This window comes from Zingiber officinale, chromosome 9A, assembly GCF_018446385.1.
Source record: "Zingiber officinale cultivar Zhangliang chromosome 9A, Zo_v1.1, whole genome shotgun sequence".
Taxonomy (NCBI): Eukaryota; Viridiplantae; Streptophyta; class Magnoliopsida; order Zingiberales; family Zingiberaceae; genus Zingiber; species Zingiber officinale.
The window spans coordinates 102,918,702-102,937,885 of record NC_056002.1 but is presented as its reverse complement, the minus strand read 5'-3'; the positions used below and the strand labels follow the sequence as shown (position 1 = coordinate 102,937,885).

The following is a 19,184-nucleotide window of genomic DNA, read 5'->3' as shown; positions in this document are numbered from 1 at the left end:
TAACAGGTATGATTAAAAACCACATGGAAACCCTACCGAAAAATTTTGACAGAATCTCCCCTGTACCGGTGACCAAATCAACAATACAAACAGTGTATACTTAGCCACAGGTGGCTGGAACATATAATTACACAACCACACAGTAATAAAAACACAATAACTCAAAGGAAACTATTCTAGCAATGGTAAACAACACAATAACTCCAACAATAGGACATATCATCCTACAAGTACGGAATAAACTCAATTACAATCCCAACTTCATAATAGCGTTTAAGGAAAACCAAAAAGAACTCTAAACAGAAAGGTCTTGACAATTCCTTAGCAAACTCTTGATCTCCCCATAGTTCAGCCATCACACACCTTCATCACTACCACCTTGTCGCCTTCCTTTCATACTTTAGCTTTTCCTTTATCTGCAGTAAGAGGAAGTGCAGTCTATAAGCAAAATTTGCTTAGTAAGCGCTATCTAACTCACAAAAACATGAATATGCATGTATACAGAAAGATCTAGAAACTATATGCTCTAAACGAAAGTAAAGCATAAACATAACTGCTCACGTCCAACCAATAGCAAAGAAAAGCTAAAGAATCTACTCTTGTAATTCTAATAGCTAATCATGCTATACATGGATAAAACTGCATGTTGGAAGATAAACCTAATCATGCTAAATATCAAATCAGGAAACAATTAAAACTAATACTGCATGCTAGAATTCAAATGAACTAAACTTACTGATTCTAAGCATATGTGAAACTTGTTTCATTTGTTCCAAAACTTATTCTTTATTACTTCAAAACAATAATAAAGTTCTTCTTGATTAAAAACTTATACTTTAATACTTAAAAATAATAATCAACTTCTTTCTTGGGCCCAGGCTTAGTACCAATGTGCGCTCCCTAATAGAAACTATGGTAGCTAATCATCAGTCCTACGAGGGTAAAGACCTTGGTCTTACCAGGGCCAAGATCTTGGAATTGGTCACCTGGATTTGTTTAACGACAACCTTGGAGGTCGGGTACTAGCCTCTTTAAAGTAAAATACTTATTATCTTTTATTACTTCTTCTTTAAATGTCTTGACATTTAACAAGCAACTTGTGTGCCAAAATTCCTAAAGTCTTGACTTTGGTAATCTACTTAAGGTCTTGACCTTTTTCTTTCTTTTCTTTATCTTTCTTATACATGTTCAAGTAAAATACTAGCCTATTCCAACATGCTACAACAGATTTAAAACCAAGGAATACAAAACTGAAATCTTTAGGCATGCTACAGCAGAAATAAATCAAAGAAGAAAAATCTGCATTTCTAAAAACTACTTACACTTAGGGAGTAGTTGTTCATGCTTGTTAAAGTAACGAAGTAACTAAAACTGCAATGCTAATAATAGGGCTGATCATGTTTGTTAAAATAGCAAAGAAAACTAATTATATATACTCAGATTAAGGGCTGTTTGTGCCCTCTAAATAGCACAAAAAGGTCTAAACAGAAAATGCTAAACATAGGGTTGTTCGTGCCCATTAATGGCACAAAAAGATCTAAACTGAAAATACTAAACATAGGGTTGTTCGTGCCCATTGATGACACAAAAAGATCTAAACTTGTATACTAAATATAAGGGTTGTTCCAACTAATTAATAAAGCATACGAAACTAAATCTGAAACTGAAAACCTATACTTAGATACAAGGTTAACAAAAGGAAAACTAAAGAGAACTAAATTTGCAATTCCAAGGAAACTAGATATTTGATGCAGGAATCTGAAATGCTTAACACCTACTGTACATGTCCAATTAATTGCAACCTAACTCAAAACTGAATTACTATCTACCAGGTCTGAAGAAAATCCAAATCACATGCTTAAACTATCCCACTTACTTCCTTCCTTTGTGATTCACGGTAGCAAACTCAAACACAACAGTACTGTGGTTCACGGTAGCAAACTCAAACACAACAACACGGTGATTCACGGTAGCAAGCCCTAAGCAACAACATGGATTCTATACAATCTTCCAAAAACAAAGGAAGGGTTTCAAAAACTCTTAGTAAACTCGAATTCCTGAACAGCATTCATGCAAGGAAGAAAAACCAATCCCGAAACCTCAATTCACGGCAGGATTTCAAAGTTCAATCCTTTCTCATGGCATACCCATAAAAACACAAGGAAAACACCAAAAGCTCGATAGCTACTCCTACTGCAGGCGAGTAAGCAACTTACCTTAGGCTTTTCGTGAACTTACAATCGACGGCAGCTTCTAGGGTTAGAGCGGCCGGAAAAAGGCCTAGCTCCGTCGCTTTCTCCGCCCGAACAGTGGAGTCGCCGCCGTTCGCAGAAGATTTTGAGAGGAAATTTAGATTTTCCGAAAATAAAAACCTAAATTTCTTTTCTTATATTTTCGGTTCCAAAAATATCGCTTAACTACTACTGGTTTCGATTTTCTTTAAGAAACATTTGCTTGCTCACTTGGTCAGCCTGGGCTGATAAAAGCTTGGCTGGGTCGAAGATCGGTAGTTCGAATCTTGCCTCAGCCCCTTATTTTGGTATTTTCGTTTTCTTTTATGGCTTAATGTTAATTCTGACTTAAGATCAATTAAGTTCCTATTTGTTCATAAAAAGGTTGTTGACCTGTTGGCTGGCCGAATTGGTTCAGGTCCGAGGTCATGGGTTCGAAACCCCGCTTCAACACATTTATTTTTTATTTTTTTATTATTTTTTTTAACTTCTTCTAATAAAAATACCAAACGAACTCCAAAAATTGAATAAAAATACTCTAAAAATTTTTAAAAATCTCTAGAATATTTTAAAAGTATTTCCAAATATTTTTAAGCACATTTAGAACTCAAAATAGGAAAAATTGGATTGTTACAGTTTTCCTCTCGCCTGACTTAAGCATCGGAGGGTCGTTGCCGGGAACCCCTTCCCGGCCCGACTTTGTTGCAGGTTCGTCGGAGGTCCATCTCGTCCCGCCGTCTACATGAAGCCAGCAAAGAGTACCACACCCCCAACCTTCATCAACTCATAGTTCGGACAGAATCAATATATATTATGATTTTTAATGCATATATCATATTAAAAAATAATAAATATGTTATATTTAATATTGTATTAATTATGTGAGGACAAAGTTTTCCCTATGAATTTGTTATTTTGAAAGATAATTAAATTAAATAGTAGTAATTATCTATAGTTTGGTTATTTAGAACTAAATCGGTAGATTCAAATCGAGTGATTGGTGCACCATATGGAACCGGTTCAATTATTGGTTCAAATACTAGGGCATTAACCTCAGTCTCTCTTCCCATTGCCCGACGCCGCAGTTGCTCTCGTTGCGGAGCCCGGCGAGCTCCGGCTGCGATTGCTGCGAGCAGCGCCGAGAAACTTTGCTTGGTCGCTCGTCGGTTGCTTCAGCGAGCGACGCTTTGCTTCGGCCCTTTTTTCTACCTAGAGGAGTGTGAGCGACATCTTCTCCGGCGAGCATCGCGCCATGGCGAGAAATCCGCTCATCCGAGCGCACGGTCAGGGAGCTAAGTCTGCGCGTGAACTCGAGCATCCGGTGGATGCATTCTGCCTATAGCCTCCCGAGTGGCAGTCTCCTCGCGACGTTTTCCTCTCCATGTTGGTAATCCCTAAGCATTTTGTTTCTGTTGATGCATGGTTTAGAGTACCTTTATTGAGTAGATAGAACTTTTGTTAGGGTTTCGAAGTGTCTGGCTTACTAGATTTCTTGACAGTGTAGTGGCGAGATCTGAACTTTCCTTCTCTGATCAGGTGCGTTCGTGTTTTTTTTTGTTGTATTGGGCAGGCTTTGCATGGAATTATAGTTCTCCATTTGTCAGTTGTCGTATTGAACTTTTTATAGTTGAGTGTTGATCATGTTGTGCTTAATCTAAATAATGATACAGTAGAGTCGATTTGGTGAGTTGGCGTTGTGTAAGTGGGTCTAAATTGACTTGGCTGGAAAATAGCATGCTACTGGAGCAAGCCGTGGCTCAGGTTAATAAATGTTGAATTGGGACTGGGATCATGGGTGGCTAAGGTTGGAGGTGTCTTATTCGAGTTCTATTGTTGGGATAATTTTAAGATTTTAGGTGGCTTTGAGTTTGACTACATATTGAAGTTGCTGAAACATGTGAGTTATTGTTGTCGAAATCAGTGATTACTTCTAGTTGTAGATAAATATTGCTAAGGTTTGGTCTTGACTCATGGAATATGCATAGAAACTGATTTATCTTGTTCATTTATCTATTTGATTTGCTTCTGCTGCTTTTATTTTTTTGCTGTTACCTCCTTGTTTGGATTCTTGTTGATTGTTAATGACTTGCACACGATGAATCACACTGGATAGTGAGATGTGAAATAGCATGTGGTTGTATTTGGTGTTTTATTAGCTATATTTGCAATTTTTCTTCCTCTTTAATAGTTTGTGGTTTTTTACAGGTTTTTTTTGCTATTGTGTTTTATATGCTTGTATTTTATGGATATTAGGGGTTATGTGGTAGACAAGATAATCACTAAAAAAAGCAAATGATGTAAAAAATAATAATCAGATAGAGATTTCATCGTCTAGCTATGCTTTTAGTTTTAGCCCAAGGTGTCGTTAGACATGACCGTAGTTGAAGTCGCAAAAAGTAATAAATAGCCTTGCATTGAAATCATGGAGTTGATTAACCATGTAATACTAATAATTTGTTCTTAAAATTCTTTTGCTTGGTTTAGATACGTATAGGTGCATCTATTATGTATTGAGTGACTATGGTTATAGAGCCTGATTGATAGTGGTGACTGCCAGCAAATAGGCCCATTAACAATGGAGATGACAACAACAAGAACTATGATAATGCTGTCAAAATTCTTCTGCTCTACTTCTTCATTCTAATCTTGCTCCTTAGCCGTGATAAGTGTTTGTCACATCATGATTTCCAATTGGCATGTTGAGGACTTCAATCATTGTTGGGAGTAAAAGTGTAAAGTAAAAATATAAAATTTAACAAAAGGAATAATATGGTCCCAAGATTCCTTCATAGGATCATCAATTTCGTGAGAGATCTAACTCTTAGGCCAGGTTTCCTACCAAGGAAGGAAATACAAAAGCAGGAAACAACTCGGGAAAGGAAGGGTAGGGAAAAATTTTACAGGAAAAGAATTGTGAATTTTTTTTCATTTGTCTCTTTCAAGGGGGAAGGAAAGAGGGAGGGATACAACAACAACAATAACAACCCAGCTTTATTCCGCTAGGTGGGGTCGGTTATATGGATCATTTATGTCATTGGGCACTATCCCTTACTATATCATCATCTATACTTAAATAAATTTTATCTTGTTTTATTGTTGCTAACCAAATCTTTTTTTGATCTTTCTCTTTCTCGTTTGATGTGTAGAAAGGAAAGGAAAGAGGGAGGGATAATTTTTAAATTTTATTTTCCAAAAACATACAATAAATCAAAAATAGATTTGAGAAGAAAAAAAATTGATTTTTTTTAATTGTCCACCCAAATTGGTTGAAAGCAATATAGAGAAAGAATAGGAAAAGATTTCTCTTGTTTTTTTTTCTTCCTGAAACCAGTCACATGAATAGGTTCAAACAACTAACTAATTAGTGTTGTTGAGACAGCAACAATAGTGAAAGTGATATCTAGTGGCGAGGATGGGTGTTTATAGTTGCAATAGGAGCAGAGAAGAGAGGACTAATCAACGGGTGGCTCTGACCCAAGCTGGCACTAGAAGATTTCAGAATTATGTCTTGCTAGAAAGCCAAAATAGGTTACAATGAGACTTGTTTTACCAAAATACTTAAAATATGCTTCTAATCTACACTATCATAAATATCTGAAAATGTTGCAGCGTCAGAAGTAAGGTGTAGTGAAGTATACAATTGAGAATGATAAGCCAATAAATATCTACGTGGCACAGAATAATAAATATCTCCATGGCACAAAATTATATTTTGAACAAAATATCTGTGTCAGGCCAGGCCGTGCTTGATCAACTTGTCTACCCATTTAATTAAACACGTAAATGAGTCAATACATTTATAAATGAGCCCTATGTAGGTTACAGATTTCAACATCTATATTCATAGATCGGGATTGGGTTGATACTAAAAGGGTTGTGAGTCAATAAAGCACAGCCCATTTATGACCCATCACCTCAGGTTGTAAAGAATGGAAGTTTTACCAAAGTTAAGTTTTGATCATTTTTTATTTGGCCCATGTAAGGGTATTTTCATCATTTTAACTTGAACAAAATTGATTTAGTCAAAGATAGTCTTGCTCCTAGAGAACTAGTTTTGGAGTTTGATGTCACCAAAATGTGGCAAATTGAATGTCATCGTGACTCAATCAAAATTTTGAAGTATTAAAATATAAACAATATTTTAAATAATTATTTTAAGATAAGTTTTAAGTGAATTTTTTTGGAATTTTTAATTTCATATTCATATTTTTTAATTCTAAGATATTTTTCTGGATATTTAAAAAATATTTTCTGAAGAAAGATGAAAATATTTGATTTAGATGTTATCTAGATTGATCTCAGGAGCTTATTTATCCTTTTTGCATGAACATAGGCACGTCAAATATGGATTTTGAAGGGGTGATGCTGACAGAAGACACTGATAAAATTAATGATCGAACAATTGAAAAGAGTTCTGACAATGCCAAAGGTAAAAGAAACTTTAGGAAGATGCGCTCTCAACTTTTTTTGGGCGCTTGTCATTTTTTCTTCTATTTCATTTTGCTTCTTCAATGCAACATCCATACATTTTTTTCCTTGTAAATATTAGAAAAGATGTGTCAACTTTTCTCCATGGATAAACTTAACATCTCTGTATCATTGTATTAAACCTCACTTCAATATTGACTGATATATGTTTGCACTGGCGTCAATAAGTTCGGTTCAAACCAATCAGTTGGTGCTGAGTTGGTTGATCCAAATTATGTGTTAAAAAAGTGATGCTGCAATGCTATTCTTAGTTGCAAATCTATGTTGGTGTCTGAATTGAATATTAAATTGAAGTAACATTTGAATTGTTTCCTTGCTAAAGTAGTTTGTGCAGGCTTATTTGGCCTAAAGCTTGTGATTCTAACTATGTATTCTTCTACCTTTGAATTCTAAAATATAGCATGCTTTTGACTCTGAACTGCAATCACTAGGATAGCCTATTTTTATTTATTGTGACTATACCCATTATTAATTTAATGCCTTCTCCTTCTTCTTCTTTAACAATTCCACGGAACATTTCTGTGAAGGCCTTTCTTTCTTCGAATGTTACAGGTTCTCTGCAACTTTGTTATTCAAAGCCATTGCCAAACTCTGTAATTCCTTATTGTCTCTTTTAAATTGTAAAATCTAGAGTTTTGATTTATTTGGTTTGTATTTTGTTGGACAAACACATTTTGGAGTTGAGCTCACTAGAATTGTAGCAGCTTAACACCCCTACATTGAAGGGTATGGCTCTTGACATCGGAGTGTCTTTTGACATTCATTTAAAAAGAGAAACTAAAGGAATAGTTTAGCTTTATAGATGAGACATTGTTGCATTCAAGAGACTTTTGATATCTTGGTGCTATTATTTATCATGAAGTGATTGACAAAGGTACTCACACATGTAAAGATTGTGTGCATGGTAGGCATTGTTAGGACACTTGAGAGCTTGAGGGGGGTGAATAGCTTGCTTGGATTCTTCTTCTTGATTTTGCAGCAGATAGTTGAAGCTGAGCACACCACAATGTTAACACTTTGATTTACTCGGTATCCATCTCCTTGAGGTGACTAATCCAACCACACCAGCAATCACAATTTTCACTATGAACTCTCCTCAGAACAACACCAAAGGTGGAGAAACCTCTTACAACAATATTAAGGTTTATATCTCTCACTCAAGTAAAAACATAGCACAAAGAAGAAGTAGAAGAGGTTACAGATGAAGCACGATTCTCCTTCTTTGAGTTGCTTGAGAGAGTGTTGCAGATGAGAACTTGATCTTGAGCCTGGGCACAAAAAGCATAATAGAGCTTGATCTTGGGCTTGGGCACAAAAAGCATAATAGAGCAGTGGAACAGTAGTCTCTCCTTGTGCCCTAAGTCCCTTTTTAAACGCTTCAGAATTAGGTCGTTTCTTTACTTTTTGGTTGCCACTAATCAATTGATGAAAACCCCTAATCGATTACTGATTGTTTGCGTTGAACCGTCATTGACTCTATATCAATGGCTAAGATTATCTCATTTTGAATCCTAATCGATTGGTAGTTCCAATCAATCGATTAGACATCTTAATCGATTGAGCAATCGATTTGGCAACCTTCGGTTTCTTCTTGAAACTTCTGCCAATCGATTAACAAGTCCTAATCGATTGACCAATTGATTTGGGAGCATTCTGTGCTCTTGAAGAACACCTTTCAATCAATTACACCAATCAATTGATAGTGCCCCAATCGATCGACAATCAATCGATAGTGCCCCAATCGATCATTGAATCGATTTGAAATGCATTTTTGTGTTCGTGAAGAAAGCCCCTAATCAATTGCACCAATCGATTAGCCAATTCAGAATTTATTGGTTGATCGATTTGGAATGCTTCTGTGTTCGTAAAGAAAGCTCCTAATCGATTGCAATTCCTAATTGATTGGTTGATCAATTTGGAATGCTTCGGTGTTCACGAAGAAAGCTCCTAATTGATTGCACCAATCGATTAGGGCTTCTATATGCTCGAGTTTGATTACCTATTGATTGGCAATTCGTGCCAATCAATTGGTACACCTAAAATAGGATTTTTTAATCCTAAACCCTCAAGCACATTACCAATTGAAACCAATTACCTCATGACCTTTTCCGTTCCCAGCTTGCTAATAATTCGATCCTCAACATTCTTGGACTGATCTTACTTTGCATCTAGTCTTTCGACCTGCATGTACTTCTTGCCAAGAATTTAGCCTTCAACCTTCTTTGACTTCTCTTGTCTTGCATCTGGTGTTCTGAATTGCAAGGACTTATTTTTGCCAAGAATCTAGTCCTCGACCTTTTTGGACTTCTCTTATCTTTCAAACTTGTAACTCAAGTTAGATCCAACATATTAATCTAAACTTAAATAATTGTCAATCATTGAAACTTCTCATTCCGGACATGATTGCATTAACAATCTTCTCTTTTTTGATATTTGATAATCTATTTAAGTTTAGGTTAATTTCCAACATATCATTATATCAACAAGATGATATCAATGCAATAAGCATAAAGATTGCAATATCAAGTTATAGTCAACAAGCATGAAACAAGCATGAAAAGATCATGTTATAACAAACATGAACTTAAATACAATAATTCTCCTCCTTTGTCAAATATCAAAATGAAGTTAATACGAAGGGAAGGAAAATATGAAAATGAAGGGAAAGTCCATACATGCACGCAAAAAATATAGGGCACATCCTTATAATTCATAGAAACAAATACATAATCAAGGAGAGGCACTTCCCCTAAACATATGGAATGATAGGGTACACCCTCACGTATCACACAAGCAAACAATCTGTCACGCCCCGAGAGTAAGGTTGTTCGACGAAAATCGGGCAGCACCTCCCCTGTAACACTGACAAATAAATCATGTATACATAGTTACAAGCTCACATAAGAAATAATCTACAACCCACACGGTTGGAACATACACAACCACGTAGTGATATGCTCAGCCCATACAGCTGGAATAAAAATAACATAACCACGCAGTTATATAAGCAGCCAGTGAAACTACGCAAGATAAAACACTGATTGCTGCTAGCATGACTTACACCACAATACAAACCCAAAACGAATAAATGGGCCACAAGGCTCAAAACCATAAGCAAATCCACATAACACAATACTAAAACCAAATGCAAAGTACCGATAGCATAATGCCCAATAGCATGGATAGCCAATCTCAGATGTGACGTGGGACTGGCAACCAGGATCCTCTAAGCAACTCCTCATACCTCTACCTATTACTCGGCGAAAGAAAACTAGTACAAGGAGTGGTGAGTGCGGATCATTCAGCGGGTAATAAGAATATGGTAGTGCATGGATAAAAGTGTAAAACAATCAAAGATATACAGTCTCAGTAGGAAAATGAGAACATGATCATATATGACATGATAAACATACATACCAGTACCGGTCTAACACCCATGGTATAACGATCAGTAAATTATTAGGGATCAGTAATAGACCTGCTAATAACACCTGGGCATATATATATATAAAGCATAACAATGTATGTTAAAACAGTGATAGATCATCAAATGTGAGAGCAACGCCCCATCATAAGAATACAACATATGTGGGAGCAGCGCTCCACCACAAACAATCGACAATATATGGGAGCAACGCTCTATCACAAATAATTTGAAATATGTAGGAACAACGCTTCACCACACACAATCTGCAATATGTAGGAGTAACACTCTACCACAAACAATCCGCAAGTGACCAAGACATCTAGCTATCTAGCTAGGGACTGCGCGAGGTCACTCTACCACAGATCACTGTGGGCAAACAGGAAGTAGTTATCTAGCTACAGGCTGCAAGAGATCACTCTACCATAGATCACTATGGATAGCCAAAGGTATAATAACCCAAAAATAAAACCACAATTAAGCCATCATACGTGGGAGCTATGCTTTGCCATAAGAAAATACAAGTGACTAAGACATCTAGCTATCTAGCTAGGGACAACACGATCATTTTACCACAGATCACTGTGGACAGTCCGAAATGTCGAGGTCCCTGTCTACGCGAGATCACTCTATCACATATCACTGTGGGCAGACAGGAGGTAGCTATCTAGCTACGAGCTGCACGAGATCACTCTACCACAACCACAGATCAATGTGGGCAACCCAACTACTAGGGAGTAATGGTGATCAAACTAGCTCATATCACATGAGAGCAATCACCGTCAAACTAGCTCATACCGCAAGGGAGCAATGGTCGTCAAACTAGCTCATACCGCATGGGAACAATGACCGTCAAACTAGTTCATACCGCATGGGAGCAATGACCGTCAAACTAGTTCATACTGAAAGGGAGCAATGGTTGTCAAACTAGCTCATACCACATGAGAAGAATGGTCGTCAAGCTAGCTCATACCGAAAGAGAGCAATGATCGTCAAACTAGCTTATACCACAAAGGAGCAATGGTCATCAACATGTATATAATGCAATGATGGACATGGTGTAAATAATCATGATACCGCTATAATGATCATCAATGCAACAACTCCCTCAACATAAGTATAATAAAATCAACATGTTCCTCTAATAGTACACACCAGACACGTGTGCACACAGAACACGAGTATAATCAACAAGATATCTCAATAATATACGGCAAACATATGTGAACACTCAACATAGGCATAATCAACTAGATATCCCCAATAGTACACACCAGACACATGCACGCAATCACATAGGTATAATTGACAAGATACTTCCAATAGAACTCATATGCAAATCCAACACGCGTAGATCCAGAACATTATCCCTTAATCACATATACCTATATGCATGAAAAGATCCAACATGCGGCAACCAACACCATTTACAATACATGACAACACCTATACACATGTGCACACTGACATATGCGTAATTAGCATGATAGCTCCTATATCACACAATAACCTCGTGTGTATGCTACTACATACAAGCAATCTAAATGCAAATTTCTATCGTACACACCATACACGTGTGCACCTTATAGAATAGGAATATCAAACAGTGAGACTGTATAGATAATAAAAAGAGCATCTCAAAGGTCAAGCATATAAGTATCAAGTGCAGATAAAATACGAGTGGAGTCAAAATAAAGCAACCTAATCATCAAATAATCCATGCACTAAGTTCAAAGAACTATAGAGGCCAAGAAAGAAGTACCCTCCTTTATCTGTCGATCGTGCTAAATGTCCTCCAATTTGTGCTCCGATCTCAAATTAGAAACCTGAAATCAGTAACGCAATCAATTCCCAGATCTAACATAGATCGGATAATGCAAATCAAACCCCAATTATCCCACCATACCTTCACCTTACAAATAATAAGAACTTAACCAAACTAAATCCACTTAATCCTTGATACAAATTCCACCTATTACTTGGTTAACTACACAATTCCATTAGATCAGAAACTATGTATTAATCAACAGCAATTCTAATTATTCAAGATTTTCCCACATCCAAACATCGCATTCTAATTCTAATTTCCAATCAAAACTAAGTTAACTAAGTTTAGGTTAAGGATTTCCTTACCTTCAACTTCTTCCCATCGGTTGTTTGTTGCTCCAACAGAGGGTCACGACAAAATAGTGATGGTCTCGGCCAGAACACAACGCCAGGTGGAGGCAACGATACTGGTAGCCGAAGACCAGTTATCTACCAAGGCTTCTCAACGGAAAGACCCACTGTGTTCACAGGCGTCCGGTAATTAGGGTCGCCGATGCACCACTGCGGATCTCACGATGGGGGCGGATCGAGAGTATAGTGAGGGATCAGTGAAGAGAAAGGCGACGATGATTCTCACATGGCCAGCGGCGTCGCTGTCCAGGCCTCTCGCGAAATGGCGATATCGGCTAGGGGAGGAAGCTAGGGCTCGATGCTGCTCGCTGTGATTGGTAGATCAGAAGGCTTAGCTGATGGTGGTCGCACGGCGCTGACGCGATGGAAAATTTATGGCGTCGAGTAAAGATCCGACGCGATCGGAGAACAAATGAGCTTGTCAGTGACAAGGGATCGGAAGATCCAGGGCTCCTTGCTCGATTTTCTGATAAGCTTTGACTGACTGCGGACAAGAGGGGAAAGGCAACGGTCGGATCAGAGCTCAGGTGGTCGGCGTCGGTGATTGGTAGCGCCGAGCGTCGGTGTCTCTCGGTAGGGGTGGCACAGCGAAAGAGGGAGAGAAGGGGGAGTCGACGCGAGAGGGAGAGGGAGGAAGGGATCGGGTGAAGTATTAGAGAAGTTAACCTAGGTTTTTATTATATACTTAGGTTTAATCAATTTAACCCTAAGTTAATTCCTCAATCAACTCTCTCTTAATTGATATATCAAACAGGTTTTCTCTAAGTCTATTCGATTCATCCCCTTAAGCGAAGTCACACGGACTTCGTTTAAATCCCGATTTTTTTTTAAAATTCCTGAAAAATCCAATAAGTGTATTTCTCCAGTAACACTTATTATTTAATTTGTCATATCTCACAGACTCACACAATCAATCAATGGATACTTCCCTTTAAGATATGCAACAAAAGGGTACACCCCCTTTCCACATAAGAAACAAGCAAACAAAAAAAGATATCAAATAGTAGTTACAACCCACCATTACATAGAGACTAAAACCATCCATACAATAAGTGTTGACAACACATATCAAATAGGTACATAGAACTCAATTATATCATCACCATCCGGAGGATCAGTATCATCCGGAGGATCAGTATCATCCGAAGGATCAATAACAACCCGAGGAACAATAATCAACGGAGGAGGCTGAGGAGGATGGCCCGACATTCATGAGCACACTAGACCATTCAAAGAAGTAATGCTCGTCTAAAGATCAATCTGCTGACGCTCAATAGTCGCAAGCTCTGTGTGCATCTTAGCCATATCAAGGGCATGATCCATATGCAACTCCTCAGAACGTATATCCATGATCTCCTTGAGCTCAAGAACGTGAGACCGAAGTTCATCATCCTCACTATACGCAGCATCATCCTCTCAACAAGATGCATCAAGATCTCTAACTAGTGCCTGCCCAGCAGCTTGTGGTCGTTGCCTTAACCCCTCATCTAAACTTTGATCATCAATCCATCTCAAGCGATCGCTATGGGGCTCGATGTTGCACAAAGAAAAGTATCAAATGGAAATTGGGAGTACTTCGAATTGTCGCGAGATACGTCGATGCCCATCGATGCTAACCATGTCGTGATAATATGACCAAAGGGTATATGATCAAACCAGTCTTTGGTATGATTCATATGCACTTTGTTCATTTTATCATGACATGGTTAGCATCTGTGGGCATCGACGTGTCTCGTGGGAAGTTGGAGCCGATGTTGAAGAAGTACGCTAGGGTTTTCGATCGATCCTTTTCTTAGTGCAGCATCAAGCCCCAGAGTATTGCTTGAGATGGATTGATGGTCGTAGTTTGGGTGAGGGGGCCAAGATGGTGACCACGAGCTGCGGGGCAGACACTAGCTAGAGATCCTAATGCAGCTGGTTGGGAGGATGAATTTGGTGTACTTAGCACCAATGGTTAAACTTAAGTTTTGATGAATGACAAATGAATTAAAGTTAGATATTGTGTTATCTAACCTTGTTACCAAGTGTGCAGGAATTGACGGGTTTAGAGGACTAGACTAAAACCCAGTTAGGTCTGAGGACCTGATAAATGACACAAAGTTCAGATAAGTCAAGGAGTGATTCGATATCTGGCAAGAAGTCCAACTGTGTCTGCGAGACTTGACAGCTGACTGAAGTTCAGTGGGTCTGCAGACCTGACAACAGGAAAACTTAGTGAGTCAAGAGGTAAGTCAAGTGTCTGTGAATGGTAAGTGAAGGTAAGTCACTAGAGGAGAGTGATCCAGTGAGCACGAATCCTGGTGGGACTTTAGGCGCGGTTCAGCTTAGAGCCATTTGGGATGTCTAAGTTGAGATCTTGACTAGATCCTGGTCTTGGTAAGACAAAATCTAATTAATAATGCTATTTTATATTGTACTAACTCTGTTTTGTAGGTTATATTTTATTTTTTTGACTAACGCATTTTGCATGGTTAAATGGCAAAAATCAGCTTCGGATGAGCAGTGTTTGTGGCGCCTCGGCGGTGCACGGAGGCACTTCAAAGCAGCCCTTGGTGGCGCCTGGACTTGTTGCAGGCGCCTCAAGGAGATGAAGTTTGCGCTGTGGGGAGACACCCTTACATATTGGAGGCGCCTCAAAGCATGTTGAGGCGTCCTCGCGCAGATAAGCTGCAAACTTTATGCGGATAAGCTACGGACGTTACAGATCTAATAAGCCTCCAATGAGGCACCTCGGAGCCGTTAGAGGCGCCTCCAATGAGCTTTAAAAGGAGGTCACAAACAACACTTCAAACACAACTTTGATGCAAGCTCCAACAATCAATTTGCCGCTTCTTTCATCAACTGCCGCGACTCTAGCCGAATGTATCTTTGTTTTTCTCGTGTTCTTCTATTCTTTCCATTGTGCACTTGGTTTATAATACCGAAAAAGGCAATTTTTTAAAAGTACATGTGATTCATCCCCGTGTTACGTGCACCGATCTTGTAGCGTATGGTGAGGAGGATGATCTTCGGTCTCACGTTCTTGAGCTCGAGGAGACCATGGATACACTTTTTGAGGAGTTGCGCATGGATCGTGCCTTTAATATGGCTAATATGTCAGACGAGCGTTACTTCTTTGACTGATCTAGTGCACTCATGGATGTCAGGCTATCTTCCAACGATTGTTGTTCCTCCGGTGATGCTGATCCTCCGATTGATCCTCCGGTCAGTGATGATATGATTGAGTTTTATATATCTATTTGATATGTGTTGTCGACACTTATTGTATGGATGATTATAGTTTCTATATAATGTTTTGGTGGGTTGTAGCAAGTATTCATGTGTCATTTTTATCTGTTTATGTTTTGGCGAGGGTGTACTTCGTCTTTGTTTGTTTACTTTTTTTTTTTTGCGTGGAAAGGGAATGTACCCTTTTGTTGCATATCTTAAAGGGAAATACCCCATTGTTTGATTGTGTGATACGTAGAGGTGTATGCTATTGTTCCATAGCTTTAGGGGGAGTGTTCCTTCCTTGATTATGTATTTTTTTCTATGAATTATAGGGTGTGTCCTATATCTTTTGAGTGCATGTATTGAGGGGGAGTTTCCCTTCATTATCGTGTTTTTCTTCCTTCTGTATTAACTTCATTTTTTATATTTGGCAAAGTAAGAGAATTATTGTATTTAAGTTCATCTTTGTTATGACATAATCTTTTCATGCTTGTTGACTATGACTTGATATTGCAATATTTATGCTTATTGTATTGATTTGATATTATGATATATTAAAAATTAACTTAAACTTAAATAGATTGTCAAACATCAAAACTTCTCATCCATGACACGATTCCACCAACAAATTTTGATGAGAAGGCATGATTGCACCAACAGAGATGAATGCTTTCTTGTGTGATCCTCCCTTAGGCTAAAAAGAAAAAATTGGTTAGAATGTAGTACTGCTATATATTCTTTTCAAGGATTAAAATATGAGACAATTTATAAGGAAGTTAATTTGGAAAGCATGAGAATGCTGAGATAAATATTTTGTTGACAGAATAGGTTTCATAGTTACAAAAGCTGAATCAATTGAGTAAGTTGGATACATGGTGCTAACTAAAAAATAGAAAAATAATAGAAAAATGTTGAATCAATTGAAAGGTAAAGGGGTACCAAGAAAATCTGTCTAAATGAGTTTAGAGCTCAATGGTTATACAAGCTCCTTCTAGTGATAGTTGGTACACAACTTTTTATTGTTATTCTCTTATACTGCTAATTGATAGTGCTTTATTTGCTTGCTGATTTTTTATTGATCCTTTTTTCAGGGGTACAAAGTTGCTATGTTTTCAAGAGTCGTTTGCAAGAGTATGCACAAAAAGTAGGTATTCCGACACCTGTTTATCAGACTCTCAAGGAAGGTCCTTCGCATGAACCTGTCTTCAAGTCAACTGTTATTGTTAAAGATGTTAGATATGATTCTCTTCCTGGTTTTTTCAACCGCAAAGCTGCAGAACAGTCTGCTGCTGAGATTGCATTATCGGAGATTCACAAGTCAGGCCTCATGACAGAAAACATGCCCACAGTTGTACGCCTCCTGACACTATTTAAGGATTTTCAAAGATTACGATTCTAGATTTAATACTAATTGCTACTGCATTGCTTGAATATATTTCTTCCGACTGTTGGTCTGTATGTTGTCATATACATGCACAAACAAAACAATATTTTGGTTCCTTAGTTCAAATCTTTGAACAATTTGGAAATTTTAGAATATAAATAAGGTACATTTTTGAACAATAGACAAAAAAAGTCACCATAAAGATGCAATAGCCAAAAACATAGCAAAAATGAAAAAGACATCCACTTAACATAACGAAAAAGAACAAGGAATTAATATAAAGTAGAATTACTGTGGATGAAACAAAAATATAACAAGGCAACTAATAGTTACTCGATAGTGAAGCTGGATAGGACAGACAAATCAAATGAATCAAAACAGCAAAAATACAATCAAAGGTGAAAATTAATGAGTGAAAAATGAAATAAGAACTATAAAATCAGAAAAATAAAACCCTTGCTTTTAGCTTTGTAGCACAAGCCTTTGGAAATTTTATGAAATTTATAGCAGTAAGATATATTTTCAAAGAAGTGGAAACAGCCATTGTGATGATGCAATAGACAAGAACATAGTACAATAGAACGATATTAGCAGCTTTTTAATAACAAAGAACACGCCAAAAGTGATGAAGTAGAGTTCACTTCTAAGACTACATCGGAAGACAACAGAAGAAACCAGATGAAGCAGCAGCATGGGTGAAACAGGTAATAAATTCCAGTAACAGTGGAAAAAATATAATGAAGGAAAAATCTTTGACTGAGATAATGAAGATTTTCCTGACTACTTTCATCGTACTCCTTGACAGAAAATATAATAGTTTTATATGCTTGTCAACTTAATTAAAGCTAATCACGGCCACCAATGCAATGAGATCTTAAGTCGTAGAATCCAAACCAATATGTCATGCCCTATTGTCTTTCGGGAGTACTGCATTGTTTTAGGTTGACGAAGAGAACCTGCATTCTTATAGCTTTGCTGGGACCATTGGTGTCATCTATAGTTACTTTCCTCACTGTTGAATGAACTTCAAACTTTGTGCTACTTGCTGATCTTGTGTGTGTGAATTTGTGCCCTCAGCATGAGACTGGCCTCTGCAAAAATCTGCTCCAGGAGTATGCTCAGAAAATGAACTATGCAATCCCATCTTATATCTGCACCAAAAGTTCCTCTGGAGCAACACCATTTATATGTACTGTTGAGATAGGAGGAATTCAATATATAGGAGCTGCAGCTAGAACAAAAAAGGAAGCTGAGATAAAAGCTGCGAGAACTGCTCTTTTGGCTATACAAAGTAGGTTGAACTTGTCTTTAGTTCATAGAATGTACGGGTGATAGAAAAACAACTAGTTTTAAATCAGATTCTATTTAGTTATGTCCTCTGGTTTCTCTACAACCAACTACACTTCAGTTAAGGGATGCACCTTTTGTTTTTTTTACTAACTCCTTTTTGTACAGGTCAGTCTAAGGCAGGTATTGATGGTGCTTGCCAGTACACTGTGCTTCCTGGCAAACGGAAAGTTAAGGAACTAAAGGCGGAAACTGAAGTAATGAAGAAGATCAAATCTAAGAAGTCTAGTTTCAGGAAGAAATGGTCCAAAAAGAAGTTCCCTCGAAGCAAAGATTGTCATTTTACCGAGTCTCACAAAGATGAACCTCAGAGACAGCAAGATGAACCTGGAACAGTGATGTCAGAAGACACCCCAGCTATTCCCACTAGTGAGGTGCACATTCAGGAGATGGCTAATCATGATTCTTGAACTTGTGGAGTGCACAATTTTATTTATTTTTATTAACTATGAGATCTTGCATCCTGAAAAGCTTGGTATTGCTGAACAGATGAATGCGGATGTAAAATTCGAAATCCGCTTAGAGCTGAGTTTGTAAATTTAGTTTAGTTGTGCGATAGAAACTGGCAGTCTAGTTCAGGGTCAAAAAGAACCATAGATTGTTTGTTGATGTTATGAATTTCTATGGGACTAGGAGCCCTCTTTAGTGAAACACTATTCTCTCTTTTTTTATATTGAACAGATGGATTTAGATTCCTACAACTATCAATATATTTGGTAGTGACAACTCAGAGAGTTATTTGTTGGTCGACTTAGCGTACAAGGAGCATGCTATTAGTTGTAAGTGTTCTGGTAATGTACTTCCATACACCAATCAGGACAAAATCCACTAGATTTAGATTTGTTTGTCAGCCAACAGTTATTTACTCTTCCTCCCCCAGTATGCAAGAGCTTTAAATTGAATTTTGAACTTGAAACACAGC

The 19,184-nt window shown here is 37.7% G+C and overlaps 1 protein-coding gene across 4 annotated transcripts; it reads left to right on the top strand.

Moving 5' to 3' along the window:
* Nucleotides 1–3,268: 3,268 nt before the first annotated feature.
* LOC122018959 (double-stranded RNA-binding protein 8-like) lies at nucleotides 3,269–18,933 on the top strand. Of its 4 annotated transcripts, none has more exons than XM_042576449.1 (6): nucleotides 3,271–3,614; nucleotides 3,694–3,767; nucleotides 6,565–6,660; nucleotides 16,623–16,882; nucleotides 17,993–18,206; nucleotides 18,371–18,933. In XM_042576449.1, the coding sequence occupies exons 3-6, from the start codon at nucleotides 6,576–6,578 to the stop codon at nucleotides 18,670–18,672; spliced, it is 861 nt and encodes a 286-aa protein (XP_042432383.1). In that variant the 5' UTR covers nucleotides 3,271–3,614; nucleotides 3,694–3,767; nucleotides 6,565–6,575; the 3' UTR covers nucleotides 18,673–18,933. The 4 variants fall into 4 exon arrangements, with proteins under 4 accessions (XP_042432381.1, XP_042432383.1, XP_042432384.1 ...); XM_042576448.1 differs by having other exon boundaries at nucleotides 3,272–3,618; XM_042576447.1 differs by lacking the exon at nucleotides 3,694–3,767 and having other exon boundaries at nucleotides 3,269–3,614.
* The last annotated feature ends 251 nt before the right edge of the window (nucleotides 18,934–19,184 follow it).

Coding starts and splice junctions, on each gene's coding strand:
- LOC122018959 (XM_042576447.1), top strand. CDS start 3,557: ATGCATTCTGCCTATAGCCTCCCGAGTGGCAGTCTCCTCGCGACGTTT. Junction 16,883..17,992: donor CAGAAAACATGCCCACAGTT/GTACGCCTCCTG, acceptor TTGTGCCCTCAG/CATGAGACTGGCCTCTGCAA. Junction 18,207..18,370: donor TGCTCTTTTGGCTATACAAA/GTAGGTTGAACT, acceptor CTTTTTGTACAG/GTCAGTCTAAGGCAGGTATT.